Source organism: Podarcis filfolensis, assembly GCF_964270895.1.
Source record: "Podarcis filfolensis genome assembly, chromosome: 4".
NCBI classification, from domain to species: Eukaryota; Metazoa; Chordata; class Lepidosauria; order Squamata; family Lacertidae; genus Podarcis; species Podarcis filfolensis.
Window position 1 is genome coordinate 80,131,351 of NC_139607.1, and position 22,497 is coordinate 80,153,847.

Genomic DNA, 22,497 nt, shown 5'->3' on the forward strand with positions numbered 1-22,497 from the left:
TGAATTCTGAACGTGTTAGTTAAATTTATTTTATTATTTTTATTTTAGGATTCTTTATCTTATCCTTTCAACAAGTCCTAGCGGTCAGAGTCCCAAACATCTTTTTGGCAGGCACAGGTCCCTTCAGCAGGTGCTTTTGGAGAAATACTGCAAAGAGTGCTGCGGGGCAGAGACAGGAATCCTGAGAAATAGGTCTCCTAGGAAAAACTGACTACAGAATCAGGCCCCATTGATACAGCAGCGTGAAGGAAATCCAATGGGAGCTTGAGCTGGATCCTGATCCATGAAAAAAATCCATTGATTTGACCCTCTTTTGGCCCTCTGGATTCTTTCTAATATCAGTATCCCAAGCCTGCAGAGCAAATGCCCCCCCTTATAATATAATACAGTGGATGCTCGGGTTGCGAACATGATCCGTGCGGGATGCACGTTGGCAACCCGCAGCGTTCGCAACCTGCGTCTGCACATGCATGGGTTGCGATTCGGCGTCTGCGCATGCACGACCGACAAAACCTGGAAGTTACCCATTCAGGTACTTCCGGGTTTCGGCGGTCTGCAACTCCAAAAAAACGCAACCTGAAGCAGCTGAAACCCGAGGTATGACTGTAGATATAATTAATAACTCAGATAATGTTTGTGTCCTCAAAAAGTATTTCTCAATTCCACGAGAGAGCCTTGTTTAAGAAATCCTTGCATTTTACACAAAAGAATCCTTTTTTTCTATGGAGAAAAAACATGCTAAATGCTGGCTTTGTTTTCTTGGTGCAGGCAGTGCAGACTACTGGAGAACTAAATCCACACCACAGATGTGAAAACAACAACCCCAAAAGATGCACCACTGAAGAAAAGCTTTGGTTTGGTGAGAATGAAGGAGACAAGGTTTTGGATGTGAGATATAACCCCATATATCCCGATGCTTACGCAGAAAATATGACAACGTATCAGAATGGCTGTGGAAACGGCACCTCTGTTACCTGTATGGTGATGGATAATAAGGAATCGAAGCACTGCAATACCTCCTTAGGTCAGAGTGGTGACCCAAGTCACAACTATGAAAATGAAGGCCAGGATGATAAAGTCAGCCCTTCCAAACTCATGCACTTTTTCTCCACTCCTCGGAAAAGATCTGGCTCCAATGTGGAAAGGCCTCGTTCTCTGATAGTCATGGGGAACCCCTCAACATGGAATGCCCTGTCTTCCATTAGGAAAATAGGATCTTTCAAGAAGTTAAAATCCTCCGTTCTCCAAGGAATGCCAGCCAAGGAAGACTCTGACACCTTAAATGATAGCGTGTTGGAAAATAATATCAGAAAGCGTGTCCCAAACAATACGTTGGTGAGAGTTCAAACAAACAGGTATTCTTATTCAGGGCCACTACATGACTCGCAAAGCACAACAGACAATGCTTTTGTTTCTGATCATTCTGACGGGGAGGAAGGCGATGATTCCTTCCTGAGGAACACTCGCAGGTCACGCAGCATCAGGCGTGCCTATGGGATTGGCCGTATAAATTTATTAGACACTGATAAAATCCAGGGCCATCAGGAGGCTACCAGGACGGTATCCCCTGTCATACAGGAGGCCCAGATTTGCGAAATAGTAGTGAAAGATTCTGAAAGCAGCAAAGTCATCTACCGGAGGAGCAAAAGCACAGATAACCTAAACTTCCTGAAAAAGAGCTCATTCAAGAGGAAGTCGACCTCAAACCTCACCGACCTCAAAGTAGTGAACGAAAAGCAGACTCCACAGAGAACAACAAGTATTTCTTCAGCGGACTCTGACAAAGCCAGCAGGAACTCGGAGCGCCAGTCGAAACGCTGGAAGAGCCCAATCAGGGCGAAGGATTTCGACAGAGTTTTGAAACTTGTCAGCAACGTTGCTGACGTTGCGTTGAAGAAAGACGGTCCCAGGAACGAAATCCCATCCTCTAATGAGCCGAACCAGAGGACTAGATCAAACAGTCGGCTGCATGATGATTACTCACGTCGGGTTTCCAGCAACACTGAGAAAGACAGACGGAGGTGTGCACCTCCCAGGAGCAGCCCAGACTCTACTGTTTCCACATCGAGTGTCCAGAGTTCTGAGGATGACAGTGTTGTGGCTAATACATTAACCCTCGAAGGCAGCGGTCTCAGGATGTCGTCCTGTGACCTTCCAGATTCGGTGTCTTCGCCGCCTCCACTTCAGGACGTTGGGACAATTGCGAACGAAGTGTTTTACGAAGACTCTGATGAGCCAAGAAGTTCTCGCCAGTTTACATGCAGCAGCACCGAGCACCCTGCCACCCCTGCCAGACCCGTCATCCCCAAGCCTCAGAGCCCTTGTGCCGGAAACCTCAAGTGCAATATGGATTTCCGTTGTCCTGACAGGAACAGCACCTTGTCACTCAGCTCCGTGGAAAGCGAGGGAAGAGGGGATGGGCCTTCTGCCAAGCTAGGGAAGAGCCCTGTTTGCTTCCAGGATTCGGTGCAAGCTGTGTTCTTTGACGACACAAATGAAGACAGTGGCATCAGCAGCCACTCTCAGCTGAGTCTCAATTTAGCTGTGAGTGTTGATGAAAAGAAGGAGGAGGTAAGGAGGAAAGCAAGCCCCGTGCCTGTAAGGAAGGGGTGATACTCCACTTCTGGGGTTAACTAAGTATTGACTACTACTCATGTAATGTCAGGTGGCTTAGATAACTTGTGTGTATATTTTAACCACTCTTGCAGTTATATTCTCTGCATATTTACTCAGAAGTAAGTAAGTGTGCAAAGAAGTGTGTAAACAATTCCATTTCGAAGGTGAAACTGGAGTAGTTTGCCCTCCTGTGCACATTAATAAAGAAAGCCATGGAAGGGAGATGGCTTGTGTACATTTTCGAGGGCAGCCCTATTGCAATTTGCAACCTCACCACCTTGTGACAGGATCAAGACCAAGCAGGATCCAGCTAGGTGAGTCCATGGCTGGAGCCCTGACAAAAAACACTTAGTGTAAGCCATATGGTAGTGGCCATGGTGCTAAACGGTTAAGGGACCTTGAAGTCACTCCCAAACATGCTAAAATTATACAGAAGGCTTCACGATGACAGGAGCTGCATACACAGATCTTAAGAGGTTGTTGCAGTTCTACCATGTTTGAACAGTGGTATGTGTTGGTACATTATTTAAAGGCGCAGTTAGGGGCATATTTAAAAAAGAATCCATTCTTTACTGGGCTCTGTTTATAAAATGGCAGCTGTGGGTCACATATGAGTCCAATAATTAAGAGTGACCCTATGGATTGATTTCCACTTTATTAACCATTTCAGATGTATTCCTCATCTGTAATCCTTGTCTCACTAGCCCTGTTCTGTATAGCGTTTGAATGCCATAGCAGTCATTATTATAGTTGTTAAGATATGCACATAGCATGCAGGCGTCTAGTCCTGTTGGTTTGGAGAGGATAACTTAAAAGAAAGTTCAAAACTTTTGGCGGGTCGGTTAGAACTTCAATCCAGAAAGGATTTAAGTTTCCTGCAATGGAACCTTGTTCCATTTATCTTGTCCACCAACCCCTATCTCTCTTTTCATATGCTCATTGGCCTTTGACACTGTATACCAGGAGTGGCTAACCTGTGGCCATCCAGATGTTGGAATCGAACTCCCATCACCCAGCATGGCCAATAGGGATGATGGAAGTTGTAGCCCAACAACATCTGGAGGGCCAAAGGTATTCTTCCCCCAACACTCACCCTGTTATATACCATTCCTGGAATATTTAAAAGCATTTAAAAGAAGTAAATCTCAGGAGCAGAACTATGTTAAGTAAATACATCGGTGTGTTAAATTCCCAGCGCATCCCAACAGCACAAATATACCTGTAATTGTGTGAGATATTGAGGCACAGAAGTGCTATATCTTTAGCAAAAGCTGGGGACAGAATTTGTGGAGCAGCAGGGAAGGAACCACTTCTCTGTGACTTCTGCTGCACTCAGGTTCCATGCTTTTTCTTATTTTGCTTCCTGTTTCTTAACTTGCAATGTATACCGGCAGTTACATCATTGCAGTATTGCAAGGAGGTTAATTAGGTAAAACTCCTATATCTCTTTCTGGTATAAATATAAAGCAGCTGTTGGTGTTCTGAAGGTCTATGTCAAATCTGCCCAGTGCATCTATGATACATACTTCATACAGTTTAGGCTAAAACTTGCTATGAGTGAATGGAACGGTGTAAAAATAATGCAGAAATGTTGTGGCTCAGCAAGACTGACCTACTTGCTATAAGTAGCAGTTAGTAAAACCAAATAGTGTGTGTGTGTGTGTGTGTTTTCACTTTCTCAGGCTCCTTCTATTAGCTTAATTTGTTATGTTGTAGTTTTGCATAACTTCATTAATTCTACAAATCACATTCCTTCCCACAACCATTTTGTAGAATCTGAAAGATGGTATTCAACTCAGCTTTACTCAGAGATGACCCACTGAAATTAATGAACATAACTAAATTAGGTCCATTAATTTCAATGTGTCTGCTGTGAGTAAAACTTAAGTCTAATACCACCCAATGTTTTCCATCGCTTAGACTTCCTGTATTTTGTAATACTTAGCTCTAACTGGTTAGATACTTTTATTCTTTTGGAACAACATGTATTTAAATGTTATATTGCAGATGTGCGAAGGGAAGAGCCTCCTCTAGCACAATAGCTGAATCACATGGTGGCAGGCAAAGAGGAATAAAAACAGTCCATATTTCACCTCTTGCAAACTGCTACACTGTGTGGAAGAATGAAAGAATGTCAGGGCTTCAGAATAGTTCTAGGTGTTAAGTAATAAAGCTTCAAAATGCACTTCAAATCCTACACAGATTCTGTCACTGGAATAAACGGTAGAGATCTGCATAAGAACATTTATGTGAAGAGAGCCAGTGTGGTGTGGAGCAGTACCTGGGACACCAGGATTACAAGTCCCCACTCAGCCATGAAGCCCAGCAGGCGATCTTGGGTAAAGTCACTGCCTCTTAGCCTAACCTACCCCACAGGGTTGTTGTAAAGATAAATAAGGAGAGAACTATGTACATACATCACCTTGAGCTCCTTGAGGAAGCAAGGGAAATAAATGTGATAATAAAATGAATTATTATTATTATTATTATTAATAATAATAATAATAATAATAACAATAATAATTTATTTATTCCCCGCCCATCTGGCTGGGTTTCCCCAGCCACTCTAAAATACAGAACACTAAAATACAATAACCTATTAAACATTAAAAGCTTCCCTAAACAAGGCTGCCTTCAGATGTCTTCTAAAAGTCTGGCGGTAGTTCTTCTCTTTGACATCTGGTGGGAGGGCGTTTCACAGGGCGGGTGCCACTACCGAGAAGGCCCTCTGCCTGGTTCCCTGTAACTTGGCTTCTCGCAAGGAGGGAACCGCCAGAAGGCCCTCGGCACTGGACCTCAGTGTCCACGCAGAACGATGGAGGTGGAGACTAAAACTAAAAAATAAAATAAAAACTAAGTATGTAAATATAGTCCCTTGGGCACAGGGGAGGTGCATGTATTAGGCGAGGTGAAGCCATTAGCTTCAGGCTGTGGATCTGACCCCCTCCTCACAGCTGTATGGGTGCAATGGTGGGAGCAGGAAAGGAGACCTGGGGAGGAGGTTGTCATGAGGGCAGCGGCAGGGCGTTTTGCTTGGGCATAGCGCAGAGGTAGAATCATAGAATTATAGAGTTGGAAGATGCCCCAAGGATCATCTAGTCCAACCCCCTGCCATGCAGGAATCTCAGTTTGCATCCAGTAGGTCCAAATTTCAGTCCCTGGCATCTGCAGCCAAGAAGGATAGCAAGTAGCAGGGACAGGAGTGGGCTCTGTACAAGACTTGGCTAGCAAATAGACAGAAATGCACTTAGTGGTTCAACACATTGTAATACGGCTTCACTTTTCCCCCCAAAAAAATGCTTTTCTGTGACCCAGAACCTGCTCTGTACCAAATATTTGGGTTGTAAGTCTTTGCATCTTTAGTGATATTGTTACTTAATTGGCTGGAAGAGAGTTTGCATGTTCTGCCTTGCTTAGAGCTAGTAACGTTTGAATGAAAGCTTGTAAGTCGTGCTCCTGATTCTGAAGCAAAGTACCAAAAGAAGACCTATGTTGGCGCAGGAAAACACAGAAGACTTAAGTTGCAGCCTTTTCAGGCTGTTGGATTATTATGCAGTTCTCATACTTGGTGAATGTGTGAAGTCTTGCTTTGAAACGAATAGGAAAACCAAGATAAATGAAAACAACACTGCACATTTTCTTCCATATTGTACCAGGGTCCTTTGAAACAGTCTGTTTGTGTTCTCAATCTGCCATCTAGTGGTGAGATACTTTAAAGCAGAACTTGCCATGCATATTTGACAGGTTTGATTTTCAGTTTGGGGTTTTTTCAGCCATCCAGAATACTCCCTTAGATATGCGCAACATCATGCTTTGCTTTTGTAATTTGAGACTCCAGTGCAGAATTTTGAAACACTCCATAACTTGATATGAAGCATCTGGAGTAGCTACTCAGGTTTTATTTTTTTAACTATCTAAAATCCTACTGGATGGGTTGGATTTATGTAGTTCTCAGAATTACAGTCAAAGATTGGAGAGAGAATTTTAGTTCCTTCCCTCCTTTTGCTGCTTCCCCCTTGGCAAAATGTAGTTGGAAGAGTCATTGAGAGCCTTATCCTCCACAAATGTGGAGTTAGTGGCTATTGCTACATTGTCTAGAAGCAAATTCCATCATATGATTGTGTGCTATGTGAAGTACTTCATTTTGTTTGTCCTGAATCACCCCTCCCCCCCACCATACAGCTTCATTGGATGACTGGGGTCTGGTATTTAGGGGGCAGAATTCATGGTTATCAGTTCAGAGAGTAACAATCCAACTTCATTCTGTTCTCCTTTCATGGGTTGCAGGATTGCAGCTCGCAACATCAGCAGCAAAAAAATCCAGGTACTATTGTGATATGGTAGCAAGAACATAACCTTATTCATGGCCACCATGCTTCTGTTTGTTTATCATCCCACAATTGGGTGTTTACGTCTACAAAAAGAGAAGTAAAAATTTACACAGGAAACATTTACCTTTCTGGAATGTACTTTGTAAATGAATGTGTAACTGGCTAGGACTTTGTCCTAAAAGGTACAATATACATAGTTAAAATAAAATAAATAATAGAATAGGTCTTGAATCTTTCTATTTCATTTTGAGAATTTGAAATAGCATGTTGGCTTATTTGGGTTTATTATTTTGGTTTCTGAACCACTAGAAAACCCAAAAGTTATGTTTTCCAGAAAGCTGCCCCTATGTTACCAGGAGATAGAAAATCTCTGCCCCCTGCCCTAATTGTCATGCTTATGAACTCATGAAACATGACGTATTTCTATAACTGCTATACTATTCCCATTACTATTCTGTTACATGATGTGGACAATTGTATCTTTTTTAGACCAATCAAACGTTTTGAACAATACGTAGTTGGCATACCTGTGTGAGCACTTAAAACTACTATAAGCAACAGTCTAAAAACTAAAAACCATATCCATATAGAAATAAATTCGCTGATTTCATAAAGGGGAATCATATCCCGCAGTACCTGTTCTCAAGACTGCAACTTTAGATTATGTTGGCTGGGGGTGGTGGAGGGGAAACAGCTTTGAATATTTTAGTAAAGTGGGAACGATTTCAACAGCTATCATCAAATAATTTGCCTACTATCTAAAAAGCATTTTTAAAAGGCATAATGAGCAACTGTTCTCATAGCAACAACTTGAGATTGGGAGGCAAGGCCACTGCCGCAACTTGGGTTATGAATCATTCTATCAATTCTTTGTTCTCATCAAACTGAAATGAAACATTAAAGGCATTAATGTAATAACGGAGTTCCAGTCTCAGGAGATTAGAGAAGTATCCAAAGCAAAGGAGGGTGGGAAACCTTCTTTGGGCCATTAATGATAGCATTGTTCTTTTCTCACAAACTGCCTTAGCCAGCTTGGATGTTAAGAACTTTGCATTCCTTGGCACAGCCATCAACCAAGAAACGCCAGCGAAATGGGCATGGGAACTGGAATGAGCGCAAGCTGAGAAGGGAAGTGGTTAGTGACAAGCTAACTTGAGCAGGAGAACCCAGAGAAGTAGGCAATAAAGGGAGATGATGATATGGGAAGTCATAAGAAGAGCAGAGCCCTGAAGCTGGAAAAGACCAAAGGCCCATCTAGTCCAGCACTCTGTTCCCACAGTGGCCAACCAGATGCCTGTGGGAAGCTGAGCACAACCCCACTCTTCCCCACTTGCAACTGGTATTCCAAAGCATAAAAGTCCTGTTTTGGAAGAGCCTAAAGAGGCCATGTGCAGGTAATTTGGACCTAGCCTGGGACTTAGCCTTGTCTAAGAATGCAAAATATGTTGACACTTTGCTGTGCCGTGAAAAACGCTGGAGGATGTGATCCTGGCTTTAAAAAGAAAATCACCTAAAGGACTCTGATGACCACCAAGCCACAGTCAGATGGAGAAGATGCCAGTTACGTCTTGGTGTATAACCATGAAACACTTTTAATTCAGCTTAATACCAGCAGCAAGAACTTAGCATTTATAGTTTGGAAGCAGAAGTTGGAGCCGAGCGGATTTGGCCACAAAAACTTGTCAAGGTAATGGCTACAAGATGTCAGTTGACAATTTTCCCTAATAAGATGAGTTAAGATTTAAGGGTCCTGGTGGGGTTGAACTGCTGAAGATAAGGGTGATGACTCTGTAAGGCTTACCATAGAAATAATATCTTTGATGTGATGTATGTCAGGGTAGGCTATACCCGCAAAACATTGTTCTTTTCTTGACCAGCTACAGGCACAGAATTAGCAATGGTATTCTGTTTCATCATAGCAGGTAGTGCGTATCTGGAATTAAGCAAGTGTTCATTGATTTGTTCTTACTAGTTACTTAGGCGAGCAGAATTTTGGCAGTTATATAAAGTCTCAAGAGGGTGGAGCAGGCTGTAGACTTAATAGGGAGAGTGCTATTTTTTTTGCTACCTGATTCCCATCTCTTTCTATGTGTGTATTAGCTCTACAGCAGGTGGACAATGGGTTGGGGAGATGCATGGATAATTTTGTTCTTTCACTTCAGGTGTGAAAATACCCTAAGCTTGGCACTGGGAAGGTGGGTGGGAGCCAGTTTGCTTTGATCATAGGCTGTGGTTCTATAAAGTTATTTTCAGGTTATGCATAATTACATATACATTCAATCTTAATTTCTTTATTTAAAAAATCCTTTCCAAATATCCTACCTCTTGCTGTTCTTTTTCTCTGCTTTTAGACCCTTTCAGCAGGAATTTCCTTTTAAAATGAAGCCCTGTGTAAGTTGCCGATTCTTCTTGCACAATGGAGGAAGTATATTCGAAAGGTTAAGCAATCTAGCCTTGAGGAACGTGTTTCATTTTCCAATTTGCTTTTGTACACACATGAATGGTACACATTAGAACTCTGCATGTACACTGAGTATTCCTTTCTCTCTCTTGCGGGTAGGAATTAAAAGGAAAGTAAGTGGTATTTTAAGTTTTCTTGCACAATTTTTGGTGATAGACTTAAGTGACTTCTGAGAGGTTAGAAAGCCAGCTGTGGGCAGACTGTATCCTGTCACCTCACATCTATTACCTTTCAGTTCTTCAGGACTTTAAAACTTTGAACTCTTTGCAGGATCTTTGGATCATACATGTATGCCTGTAACTCCCTTGTTCAGCACTTGGGACTGGTTGACTCAACACATGTTTACTGCTGAATGCCTGCAGCATCTGGCAATGGCATTGCCACAGATAGAACTTTCTCAGATCATTCAAAAGGTCCATTTTTAAATCCCTGGTATCTCCATGTAAAAGCATCTCAGGTTGGCAATACCCTGCCTAAGAACCTTAGATAGCTGTTGCCAGGTGGAGTATACTAGTAGCCACTGATAGCCTTATTCTCCATGACAGCCTTTCTCAACCTTGGGTCCCCAAGTTGTTGTCGCACTACAAGCCATCATTCCTAGCTAGCAGAGGCTACCCCATGGTCAGGGGTGATGGGAGTTGTAGTCCAACAACACATGAGGACCCAAGGTTGAGAAAGGCTTCTCCAAGAACCTGTAGCCTCCCGATGTGTTGGGCTTCCAACTCCCTTTAGCTGTCAACCCAGGGTGTGGCAGCTGTGAAAGGCAAATCCCATACTAGGGATCAATAATCAAAATACCAACATCTATGGTGCGACTGCATTTGGAATGCTGTGTGCGGTTCTGGTTGGCTCACTTCATAAAGTTATTGTAGAGTTGGGGAAAGGTTCAGAATATGGTAACCCAAATGATCGAGGGGATGGAGCAACTCCCCGATGAGGAAAGGTTGCACCATTTGGAGATTTTTATTCTAGGGAAAAGGCAAATGAGGGGGGTGACATGATAGCATTTTATAAAATTATGAATGACATGGAGAAAATGGATTGGGGGGGCGGAATTGAATGAAGAAACTGCCTGCCGGAGGAAGCGCTTTTGTGAGGAGCCCCTTGAAAGGGGATGTGGAGAAACCTAAAGTGGATTTTTCTGCACATGGGCATGTTCTCTGATTCTACATTTTGGCTGGCAAAGAAGGTTGGCTGGGTCTTTAATCTCTTATAAAGAGAGATGGTAGAATTCAGGTCTGTGTGAGAGTCATGCTGTATGCCCTGTAAGCCTGCTTCTTTAGCTGTAAATTTGGGAGGAAAGGTGGATAAGCTTTCAGTAGTGATTGAAATGCACTTTGCACATGCGCTCAGACAATTTAGACAATTCCTCTCCTATATTATATTATATTATATTATATTATATTATATTATATTATATTATAATGACTTTGGTGCTGAATGTATCTTATAGGCCTTTTGTCAGGGGAGCCTTAGCACAAATGGAGTCCTAGCCAATGTACACTTTCTCCTTTTGGGGGAAAAAAACATCTGTGCATATGTATCTTGTGATTCCCAGTGAGTGGCAGTCAGAGGCCTACCACCTCCAACAGTGGAAGTAGAACACAACCATTGTGACTGGCAGCTGTTGAGAGTGGCTTGCCCGAAACCACCTAGTGAGTTCATGGCAGAGGCAAAATTCAGCCGGGGGTTCCCTTATTTCTTAACTCAGTCTTGTAGCCACTAAGTTTAGTGCAGGGATAAGGAACCCTTGTCCTGTCCAGATTTGGGCTACAGTTTCTATCAGTGCCCGCCAGCATAACCAATGGGAGTTGTAGTCCAACAATGTCTGGAGGGCACAGGATTCCATGTCCCTGCACTAAGCAACATACAAATGTTTCTAAGTAAAATACAGAAATCAAAGAAAGTTGGACTTCTGTGCAGCCAGCTCAGAACAGGCTGTTCTCTGCTTCTGTGATTCGGGCAGAGTGGGCAGGTCATAATCTCTTCTGATTGTTCACCAGGTTTTATTGCTTAAGACAGGGCAATAATAAATAGCACACAAAAAGACGACATGTGACGTGTCCTTTCCCTGGTTTTAAGGTACAAGGTCATGGAAATGAACACTTTGCCTGGCTAAGCTACGCTGTGAGTTGTGCTTGTCTTTCCAGCTCATTTGTGAAATTAAATGGGAACGACAAAAGAATGACTTTAGTCAACTCTTTGATGTCCCAATGTATGTGCGGGGCTCTTATGTCTGTGTCCAATGACAAAGTAAGTTGATTGTTTCGTATATGATTTTCCTGCCTGGGTATATAATTGTAAGGAAAAGGCCTTAAGTGGTGTGAAGCAATGCACAACTCTGTTTAAATTCAGTAGGGTTACTTTGATTTTAGACAGCAATATGGATTTATACGACAAAAATATTGAGTCTGAGTGACTTCTTTATGAAATGAAATAAAGATGGTACAAGAATGTCTCCAGTCAGCTTTTCACTATCTTGAATGATTTAACACTCCGGAATGAAGAACTTACTTCTGAGTAAACATGCCTGCCTGCAGTTTTGTGCACACTTACCTGAGAGTAAACCCTATTGAACATAGTGGGGCTTGCTTCTGTGTAAACAAACATGCACAGGCTTAGGCAGCGTATAGCACATGTTTACTCAGAAGTAAGCCCCACTGTATTCAGTAGGGCTTACTCTTTTGCAAGTGTGCTTATGATTGCAGCCTTGGTAGTTGTGATTTTAAAACACACACCTTTAGTTGCTGTATGTGAGGCTACTCACTGCCACTGTTTACTGTATTGTTTAGTGCAGAGTGTTTCACTTTGTTTCTGATCTTCTAAACATTTATGCCACTCTTTCCCAACCTGGTGCACCCCAGATGTTTTGGGACTGTCAGCTTCAGCCAGCATGGCCAGTTGGCAGGGATGATGGAAATTGTAGTTCAAAAAATCTGGAGAGCCTCAGGTTGCGTGAGACTGATTTAGCCCATGAAAATACTGTTGATGGAATATATGGAATATAAGATACTTATATATGGAATATATAAGTATATGGAATATATAAGATACTTATATATGGAATATAAGATACTATGGAGAGGTGCAGGAAGCTCAGGTGACTGACCAAAATTAATTCTTTTCCAATTATGTTCCAAGTAGAATCTTAATTTAAAACTCATTTCAACACAGAATGGAAGCTGTGTTTTTTATCTGCTAGTTTACCCATTTTTCCAACCCCAGCATGTTGCAAGTCAAAAATAAGACAAAGTGAATTAAGCCAGAATTTAACAAATCTTACTGGCATACCAATATCAGGGCTACAAAGTAGGGACAATGTTGTTGATCACAGAGGTTGTAAGATGTTACACCTTAGAGAAATGGATAGTTCATAAGCCGATAAAGATTTGATGAAATGGTCAAGTTAAGTATCGTACTTTGGGGCTGGGCCAGCCTGTAGGGTCAGGATGTTGCCTGATGTCTTGTACCTGGGTTTTTATTCCATTGCCCAATGTAGTGAAGGTGAGAGCTGTCTTCTCCTGGTTTCCATCCCGCTTCTGCCATATAGAATGCTGCAAGCATTGCTGTCTTGCGAGAGGAGCAGCTTCCTATGATACTAAATATTACAGTTTTGTTTTTAATTGTTATACTTTTAGGATAACATGAAAAATATTTACTTTGCAACTAATACCGAGGGTTGCTGTCCAGTGGATCTGGTGTGGCTAGTACAAAAAGAAAAAAAGCGAAAGGCTCCTTAGTATAGTAGCCGTCACAGAATAATTTGTGGATGATCAAGGTATTAATGCTCTGGGAAGGAGAAGTAAATTATCTGCAAAACTGTGAAAGGAGTGGGAGTCTACTTCTCATTTTCTGTAATGGCACCCTTCAAAGCGACAAATGTCAGTGTTAAATAGTAATTGCAAAATAATAGTAACTTCAGACACTGGGATGCATCAACACTTTTACTTCTACCAGTTTACTGGTAGATTCCCTTGTATGTATGCACGTCTTTCTTTTGTCACGTTCTGGACAGTAATGTCTCCGCCTTCATTTACACTGGAATTTTATGTGTATGTTTGACCCACTTTCATTGTGGAAACAAACAATGGGAGCTGTATCTGATCTCTCTTTCTCTGAAGGAAATCACCTTCAGACCGTTTAAGATTTAACCTTGTGCTTAGGTTTCATTGCGGGCAGTTCTGCTACAGTTCTGGACTAGAGGGCAACGTAGCAGCCCTTTGCTTTCTGCTCACAGCATCGTATTCGTGAGTTAATTTCCACCTTGTTGCCTGGTGCAAGCAATGAGAGCATCTGTGGCAACTGCGTCGGTTACGGAGATGCAGGCAGCTACCCTTTCCCAGGAGACCGAACTCTCTGAATGCACTGTCCAACAGGTGATGCTCCCTTGGCAACAGCTCATGGTTTGTCTAGAGTGGGATAAACTATGAGTTGGGGCAGAACACAAAGCCAAACAATGGCTTAGTTCACAGCAGCAAAGCAACAGAGGAGGAGCAGAGCAACTGTGACCTGTCTGGGAGCCCCATATTTGTTTATTTGCAATAAACCATGGTTTGGCTTAGTCCTTTGTGCAAACTGGTGGACTACCGAGCTAGGCGGACCAATGGTCTGAGTTGGTATACAGCAAATTCCTATGTTTCTAGCTTATGAACAATTCTTTGTGTAGGGTTTTAACTTTCCAATTATTGTTTATGTGGTTCCATGATATGTATTGCTCTAGCCACTGGATGGCATCCTGGGATGAAGGGCAGCTAATCACTTGAACAAATAAATAGCTCCAAATGTCTGGAGGGCACCAGATTGGGGGAGGCTGTGTTGTACCATGTGAAGGATATAGATTATTACATCTTTTAAGTGCTTTTGGTTTATTTGACCTGTTCACGTTTAAAAAAGGTTGTTACTGATGATCACTGGAAGAAGGCCCCATATCAGGATGAAGAAAGAACAGACACTCAAAAAGTCACACCCAGAAGATGGGGCTCTGGAAAAAGATCCCGCCCTCGGCCCCTCTCAGATTACGGCCAGTTGGCAATTAGGAGTTTCTCAATACCAGAAGATTCCGTTGCTATGGAGTCTCAGAAAATGGATTGTGTGGATGCTGACACTGAGCCCGGATCGCCTTCTGCTGCGCCGGGAACCTGTATGGTAGCCAGTCAAAGAGCGCGCAAAAGAAGACCCATCTCTGTCATTGGTGGGGCCAATTTCTATGAGAACCAAACAGAAGAAATAACAGACCTCCTTACACAAGTAAGACACAAAATGCACAATCAAAAGATCCTCCTCCTCCTTCCTTGCCTGTAACCTTCAAGTTAGAATTAGTGGACACCTCCTTTTCCTTCCTTCTGCTTATCCCAAATCACCATCATTCTTCTAAAAAGCATGACATCAGACTAATTAATACTTCTCAATGGATGATTGTTCCTTTGTGGTGTACACTAACTTTCCTCCTTTCTGGATGCCGATACTTGAGGCTTATAAATATTTATATCTCTGTGTATATCTAAGTACGACCTATGTAATCAACAATACAGGTTGTTGTTGCATATAAATTTCAGTATTAACGTGTATTAATTGTGTTTCTTAGGCCTTTGAAAGTGTTTATTAGCTTAGAAATATTTATGGGCACTAATTCTGGCATTTGACCAACAACCTTAGGGAAATGTGCAATAGAGTTATTAAGGGACTCTCTTATAAACCAGAGTGTTAGAGATAGTGCCTTGTATCTAGTACTAGTGACTACAAGGCTTGTGGCACCTTAAAGACTTAACACATTTATTGTGGTATAAACTTTTGTGGACAGAACGATACATAAAAGGATCCTATAGCCATGCAGGCATATATCACCCCTGAGTACTAACAACCTACCAATTCATTTATTTTCCTGCTATTCATTCAGAAGAAAAACCAAAGTGACAGACAACACATCAGTAAAATCTAAAAAACAATCCTAAGAATCTGATGTAGCCGACGTCAACATTTACAGACCCAAATCCACCATGCATGTACCCAGGGACCCATTTCTTCATTTTGTTATGGTATATTTGTAGAGCCCACCTTGGATCATGCCAGGACCCAGTAGTGAGTCCTGACCAATCAGCTGAAGATGCATGTATCTGATGAAGTGGACTCTACAGAAACATATGCCACAATAAATGTATTGATCTTCAAGATGCCAAATACCTTAAATAACTTCGTTCTTTTTGCTACAGCAAGTTAACATGACTACCTGTCTCTGGAGTTAGTACTAGGTGACATGTTGCAGAAAGGACCAGTAACATATGTGAAATTTGACTCATTGTTGACTTCTGGTCCAGTTGTGTTCATATACCACTGTGGGCTTAGCTCTGTCCTGATTCAGCTTTTCAAACTCTTTATCACTAACCAACACCTAGGATAGCTTGCAGAAATATGCCAAAAGCTTCGTTCATCCCATGGCACAATCAGAAGTGGACAGGAATTCAGTGTGGGCTAGCTTTTTCATGCACAGGCTGAGATGGTTGTGTGAACTGGGCCTGAGACATGAATTAGCTCTTAGGTTATTTCTCCCCAGATATGGCTGCAACTATATCTCTGCATACCAGCAAAGAATGTTGCACGCTAATCAAAGTGACATTGACCTAGCTAAATTTGAATACTGTAACATTTTTAGAGGTTGCACAGAAGCACAAGTCCCATATCTGCCTCTGTCTTGGAAAAAAGCAACATCTAAATTTGCCCTTTCTTCATGGAAAATGAATAGGTAGTCGATGACTACCACAGTCTAAATGTGTATTTTGATCCATCTTTTAAAGCTAGAAACTTAATACTTCTCTTAAAAGATGGTCTGTAAATAGTTGGGTTTAACAAAGAGCCTGTTTTGCTGTACTGACTTTGGTTCAAGTTATATAAAATATAATTTGTAAATGAATGAAGTTTGATCAGAATTAACTGAAATTTCATTTTCTAACATTCTGGAAACTTTAAAAAGAATGTACCCTATTTTTTATTTTTCAAGTGTTCAGACATACAGACATTTCCATTTCCTTTTAGCACAACGCCTCCTGCTGGGAAGCTCTTTAACAGTGGGAAAAGGAAACATTCATACAAAGATACAGCCTTCTCACTAATTTAAACTACGATAGAGAGCTGTATTGTTTCTTTTGTGAAAATGAATGGGTTTCTAATAGACATCTTATATATGCGTAGCGCTTCAGATGAGCCCTTAGCCTTCAAATATTCTAAAAAGAAAAAATTGTCTTGTTCGTCCTTCATGAAAAAAAGTTTTGCTTTGGAAGGGCCTTTGCATGGCATCCAGAAATCTTCACTTTGGCATTTATCAATTCTCTTGTGATGGGTCTTTGGCTTCTTACTTTACAATAACTCTCATCACCAGATTGTCATGAAAAGATTACCAGAAATGGAGTCTTCTTACTTTGGATGTGACGGGAATGTTGTTTCACTGTTTTTTGTTTTTTTGTTTAATAAGCTTTCCAGCAAGGCGAGATATTTGCTTTCCTCCCTAATTCAGATTTTCTGCAGTGTATTTAAGGAGGAAATTCTTCACACTTGTGATTTCTCCTCCACATAGGATGCTATCTAGAGGTACTGTACCTGACAGCATAGTCTATTCTGAGTCTGACTCTGGGCTTATCCACACTTAACTTTCTCTGCTCTTTCCAGGCATGGTCTGTGATTTAAAGCTCTATATCTGAGCACTCCCCCCCCCTCCCCAGTTCTTTTCCTGCAAAAAAGCCCACTCTTTAAAGCTCAATCGGAGCAAACACCAATCCGTGGTAAACCTGAATTGACATTTGCTACGAATCAGCTTTAAAGAGCAAGTTTTTGCAGGTCAAGGTAAAATAAATCAGAGCATTAAAGCATGGACCCTCATGCCTGGAAGAGTGGGGCAAAAGGTAAGTGTGGATAAACCCTCTTATATAGGTATCACCCATATTTTGTTCTCATTGGATAGCATTCAGCAAGTCTGCCAGTTATACTGGCATTTTTAAAACTTAATCTTCTTGTAAAATTCTACTTTGCTGAAATTCTGGAGACAAATTCAAAGGTACGGGACCACTCTGAAGGTAGGTATATTCTTATTATTACTGATGCTAAGAAGAGGAATCAATTCTCAAGGCTTGGATTTTGTTAAGCACAAATGTACTAATTACTTAAAGAAGAGTTAAATGAAACACTTGGTAATATCCTAAGTATAAACAAATTCACAACAAACAATAAATTAGCTTTTTCTTGAAAGTAAGACCTGCTGAAAACTGGTATTAGTTTGTTTTTTTTAATTGAACTGTTGGGTTAGATAAGAGAATTGAAAGAGATTTATATGAATCACTAGATATGATGGATTTAAACAACAATAATAAAACATAGCAATCAAAGAATTGCTTGAGGGAGATTTTTCTTTAGATGATATTTTTATTTAAGAGAAATCAGGAGGAAACACACAAGCTCCAGCAGAGTGTCAGAAAACCCAAAGCAAAGCCCTTGTTGACCTTTATTTTATTTGCTTGGGAATTGGGTGCAGGGAAAGCTCTGTTCTATAAGAATCCTTCTTTCGTGCTAGAGGGTCAATTAAGGTTTCCAGAGAGGCAGCGTTTAAGTTTTGATAACTAGTATAGCCTTCTGAGAAGGAATATGTGCTTGAAAAGCTGTGAAAATGTGAAAAAGAGAGTAGCAAATAGAGTTTAGTGTGAAGGTTTTTAATGTAAAGTGTGACTGGGAGCAAACACTTTAGAAAGTGCAATCAAGTAAAGGGGAAAGGCAAAGAACAGTATTTATTTTATTATATCACATTATATAATATAAGAAAATAATCAAAGTGCTTACATTAAACACTTAGAGAATCAGTTGCATGGAATGTGTTACTTAAAAGTGCATCTATAAACCTAATCAGTACTTTTTAATATAGGGAGAAAGATAGAGGGGCCCATAATAAAAACTCAGAGACCTTTTTCCTTCCAACTTCGCTAAACCTCTATAGGCAGCTTGTTCAAGTTTCACCATCACCTGCAGGTGGTCACCAGGGAAAGAGCTTTTTCAGTTGTAATGCCTTAGCTCTGAGTGCTAGTTAACTGAGTCAGCAGCCATTCTGTTCTCTGTAATACGCCATTGCATTCCATTCACACACACCCCTGGTTTTTTGTTCTTCCCAACAACTAGTTAGTATTCTATGCCTCCTGAGCATGCTTAGCACACATTGGGCTATTTCCCCACCCTCTTAGGGTTTATTTCCCCTTAAATGGGTTGTTTTTTTGCTGGGGGGAGAGAAGGCATTGCTTCCGCAAACCTCATGGTTTCCCCAAAGCCTGCTGAGACAGATTATGATGATGATATTAATTTTATTTTTACCTCACCCATCTGACTGCCCCAGCCACTGCTTTGCATAAGCGACAACACTCACCTCCAAACATCAGAAATAGAAGGAATGATGGACGTTTACAATTACATGGAACCCTAATGTTGATTTACTGCAATAGAGTGCTGAGAACACTTTTCTTTTGCCTATGTAAACTACTTCATTTCTAAACAGTGTTTTCTGCACAGCTTGGTTGGACTTCCAGGTAGATTTCTTTGGTAACAAGCTTTCTTTGTTTTCCTTTTTTTTTTTAGCCAGTTGCACGCCCTCCGGTACCAGCACATCAGGTTCCTCCCTATAAAGCTGTCTCCGCCAGATTCCGCCCCTTTACCTTTTCTCAAAGTACACCCATCGGTCTGGATAGAGTTGGATGTAAGCGGCAAATGAGAGCATCCAATGGTGAGTTTCACAGAAGGCCAATGGAAAATAAACTTACAAGTTATTCAATGGTTGCTCTAATCAGTGGTGGCACCCAGATTGCTGAACTCTCTCCCAAAGAAGGCCTGCCCAGCCCCATCTACTCTGGCAGATTAGCCTTCCATTTGGATTTATGTTTGCTTTATATCACCTGATTTATGGTTCTTAAAATTTGGGTCATCTGTATCCTGTACGGTTATTCTTTTATTCTTTTTCATAGTTTATGGCGTGGGTAGGCAAACTAAGGCCCGAGGGCCAGATCCGGCCCAATCACCTTCTAAATCCAGCCCACAGACAGTCCGGGAATCAGCGTGTTTTTACATGAGTAGAATGTGTCCTTTTATTTTAAATACATCTCTGGGTTATTTGTGGGGCCTGCCTGGTGTTTTTACATGAGTAGAATGTGTGCTTTTATTTAAAATGCATCTCTGGGTTATTTGTGGGGCATAGGAATTTGTTCATTTTCCCCCTTCAAAATATAGTCCAACCCCCCCCCCCCAGGTCTGAGGGACAGTGGACCTGTTGAAAAAGTTTTCTGATCCCTGGTTTATGGTGTTGGTTTCGGTGTATTTTGGTTAAAAAAATTACAGACATACCTCAGAGATACTTCAGGTTCAGTTCCAGACCACCGCAGTAAAGCAAATATCACAGTAAAGCAAGTTTAACTTCTCCCACAGAGTTGTTATGAAGGTTAAAAATGAGAAAACCATTAAAGCAGTTGTTACACTGAAATTCTTCATTTCCCCCCATGCAAAACCCTAATATCATCACTGTGAGGCTTATAATGGGGTTAGCCACTTCCCGCAGAAAAAGACCATTGTTGTTTTCACACACAGATTTAAAACCCACCATTGCCCAACAGTGAGGAAGAGGTGTGTCGTGTCTTGGATGTCAGGTCTTGTTCCTTAAGGACTTGAATAAAGTCATGCTTTTGTTTGGCAACTTGATCTGGAGTCTTGTGCATGGCTTAAATCCCACCAATGCAATGAGATTTAAGAGGCCCAGCTGTGTGCAGAATTATACCTTGGTTTTCAGATGTGTGAATGGGATGGTCCCTTGATGTATCAGTCTGTGAATGAAGCAGGCATATGCTTTTTGTTCTCCAGCTGTGTTTATCAAGCAAGCCAGCCCTTTCTTGGGATAAGGTTGACTTTTCTAACCTAGTACAGTGGTACCTCGGTTGTCGAATGTAATCTGTTCTGGAAGACTGTTTGACTTCCGAAACATTCGACAACTGATGCGCAAAGGGAGGCCTGCAAAGTCAATGAAGAAAATTAGGGGGGGGGGAACGCAGCGGTAGCTGTTCGACTTCCGACGCAGGTTAAAAAAACAGAAGCATTTACTTCTGTGTTTTTGGCATTCGAAAACAGGAATGTTCAGCTTCCGAGATGCTCAGAAACCGAGGTACCACTGTATTGTATTCCACTTGCTTTTGGACCACATTACCCATCATCTTTGCCTGGTTGGGACCAATGAATATTCGGAGTCTGATGGTATCAGGAGGGCACAGGGTTGGGGATGGCTGCTTTAAAGGGCATTTAGACAAACTCATGGAGGAGAAGCTTCTCAACAGCCATGATAGTTAGTGAAACATATTTCAGTAGCAGTATCCCTCTGAATACCAGATTCTGGGGACGCAAGCAACTTGAAGTTGAAGTTGAACAGAGGGCTGTTCCCTCTGTTCCCTGCTTCCTAGAGGCATTTAACTGGCCGCTGTTGGGATCAGGATACTGGGTGAATTCTCAGTCTGGTCCAGCAGGGCTCTTTCTATGTGCTCATGTCTGCTGATACAGAAGGACAGATGGCAGTATCTTCATGACTGGGCAGCCGCTTTCAAATGACAGAGAAATGCAGATTCTTATCAGCAAGAAGGGTAGAGACTTTCATTTAATGCCTGGCTTCTTGTTTTCCATTACAGCCAGCGGCTTTCAGGAAGCCACGTGACTTCTGTGGCTGTTTGGTGCTGTTTGTGTGCAGCAGGGGCCTCCAGGGTCTGGGTCTTTTGAGCTGGTCAATAGTGTAAGGATGTGGGGGCTGGAAATGTCTCAGCTAAATAACTGAGCTGCATTGTCCCTGAAAAAGAAACAAGACCAGAGTTTTGCCAGTCATAGAAATGCGTCAGGCTGGTGTTGAATGCGCTTTATGGATGAGTGGAACGCTCTTTCAGTACCAGATATTACCGTATATACTCGAATATAAGCTGAGTTTTTCAGCATATTTTTTATGCTGAAAAAACCTGCCTCGGCTTATACTCAAGTGAGGCGAGTGGCTGCGGAGGGACGAGTGGCGAGAAAGGAGCCCTTTCTCACCGCTCATCCCTCCGCCGCTACCCGCATCTCGCAAGGGCAGGCACAGGAGCTGCGGCTGGGAGAGGCGCTGCACTGCACTGTGCCTCTCCCAACCGGGCTCCTATGCCTGCTCTTGCGAGTGGCAGAGGCGGTGGCACGAGCAGCTGCTCCTTCCTCCTCCGCCGCCTTTGCCGCTGTCGGCGGCAGCGGAAGAGGAACAAGCAGCCCAAAAGGAGCCCTTTTGGGCTGCTCTTTCCTCCGCCTTTGCCCCTGTCTGCGGTGGCGGAGGAGGAGCAACCAGCCCGAAAGCAGCCCTTTGGGGCTGCTTGTTCTTCCCCCTCTGCTGCTGCCACCACCAGGTTTGTGGTGTGGTGAACCAGCTTATACTCGAGTCAATAGGTTTTCCCAATTTTTTGTCCTAAAATTATGTGCCTCGGCTTATATTCGGGTCGGCTTATACTCGAGTATATATGGTATTTATTTTTTAATAGGCAATCCCAAATGCAGAAAGATAAAAAGGGCAAGCCACACTTATTAGGAATATAGGAAGCTGCCTTATACTGAGTCAGACCATTGGTCCATCTAGCTCAGTATTGTCTGCACTGACTGGCAGCAGCTCTCCAGAATTTCAAACAGGAGTCTCTCCCAGCCCCCTGGAGATTGGACCTGAGACCTTCTGCATGCAAAGCAGATGCTCTACTACTGATCTAGGACTCTTCTTCTTTTTAAATGCTTTTTATTGGATTTTAATATATAGTCACAAGCATCAAATTCTTTTAAACACATTACAGAGATTATGTGCTCAGACATAACTTATTCATATCTGTGCCTATAACAAAAACAAACTAAGAAAACAGTACAGTAATAGTTGGAGAAAGTAGCAACAAATGCACCATCATCTATAAATCATACAATTGACCATTACATAAACAGAGAATTTATATGTGTATCAGTGCACTATTATAAAACCGTCAGCTTTAACTAAGTTCCCTTACTGCGTTAGGGAAGGGATTAGCAAGACTCTATACAAGTCTT

The 22,497-nt window shown here is 42.0% G+C and overlaps 1 protein-coding gene across 14 annotated transcripts in view; it reads left to right on the forward strand.

Moving 5' to 3' along the window:
* SPATA13 (spermatogenesis associated 13) overlaps positions 1 to 22,497 on the forward strand; it is a 102,625-nt gene that overhangs the window by 57,286 nt on the left and 22,842 nt on the right. For 6 of the 14 annotated variants that reach the window (XR_014546983.1, XR_014546984.1, XM_083608989.1 and 3 more), the window contains exons 2-4: positions 769 to 2,571; positions 14,302 to 14,655; positions 19,012 to 19,156. Coding sequence is in view for 12 of the 14 variants with exons in the window: in XM_083608989.1 (XP_083465115.1) it covers positions 769 to 2,571; positions 14,302 to 14,655; positions 19,012 to 19,156 (2,302 nt within the window). In the remaining 2 variants the exon portion in view is untranslated. Of the gene's footprint in view, positions 1 to 768; positions 2,572 to 7,893; positions 8,635 to 14,301; positions 14,656 to 19,011; positions 19,157 to 22,497 lie in introns of those variants that run through there. The other 8 variants (XM_083608998.1, XM_083608999.1, XM_083609000.1 and 5 more) reach the window with 5 other exon arrangements.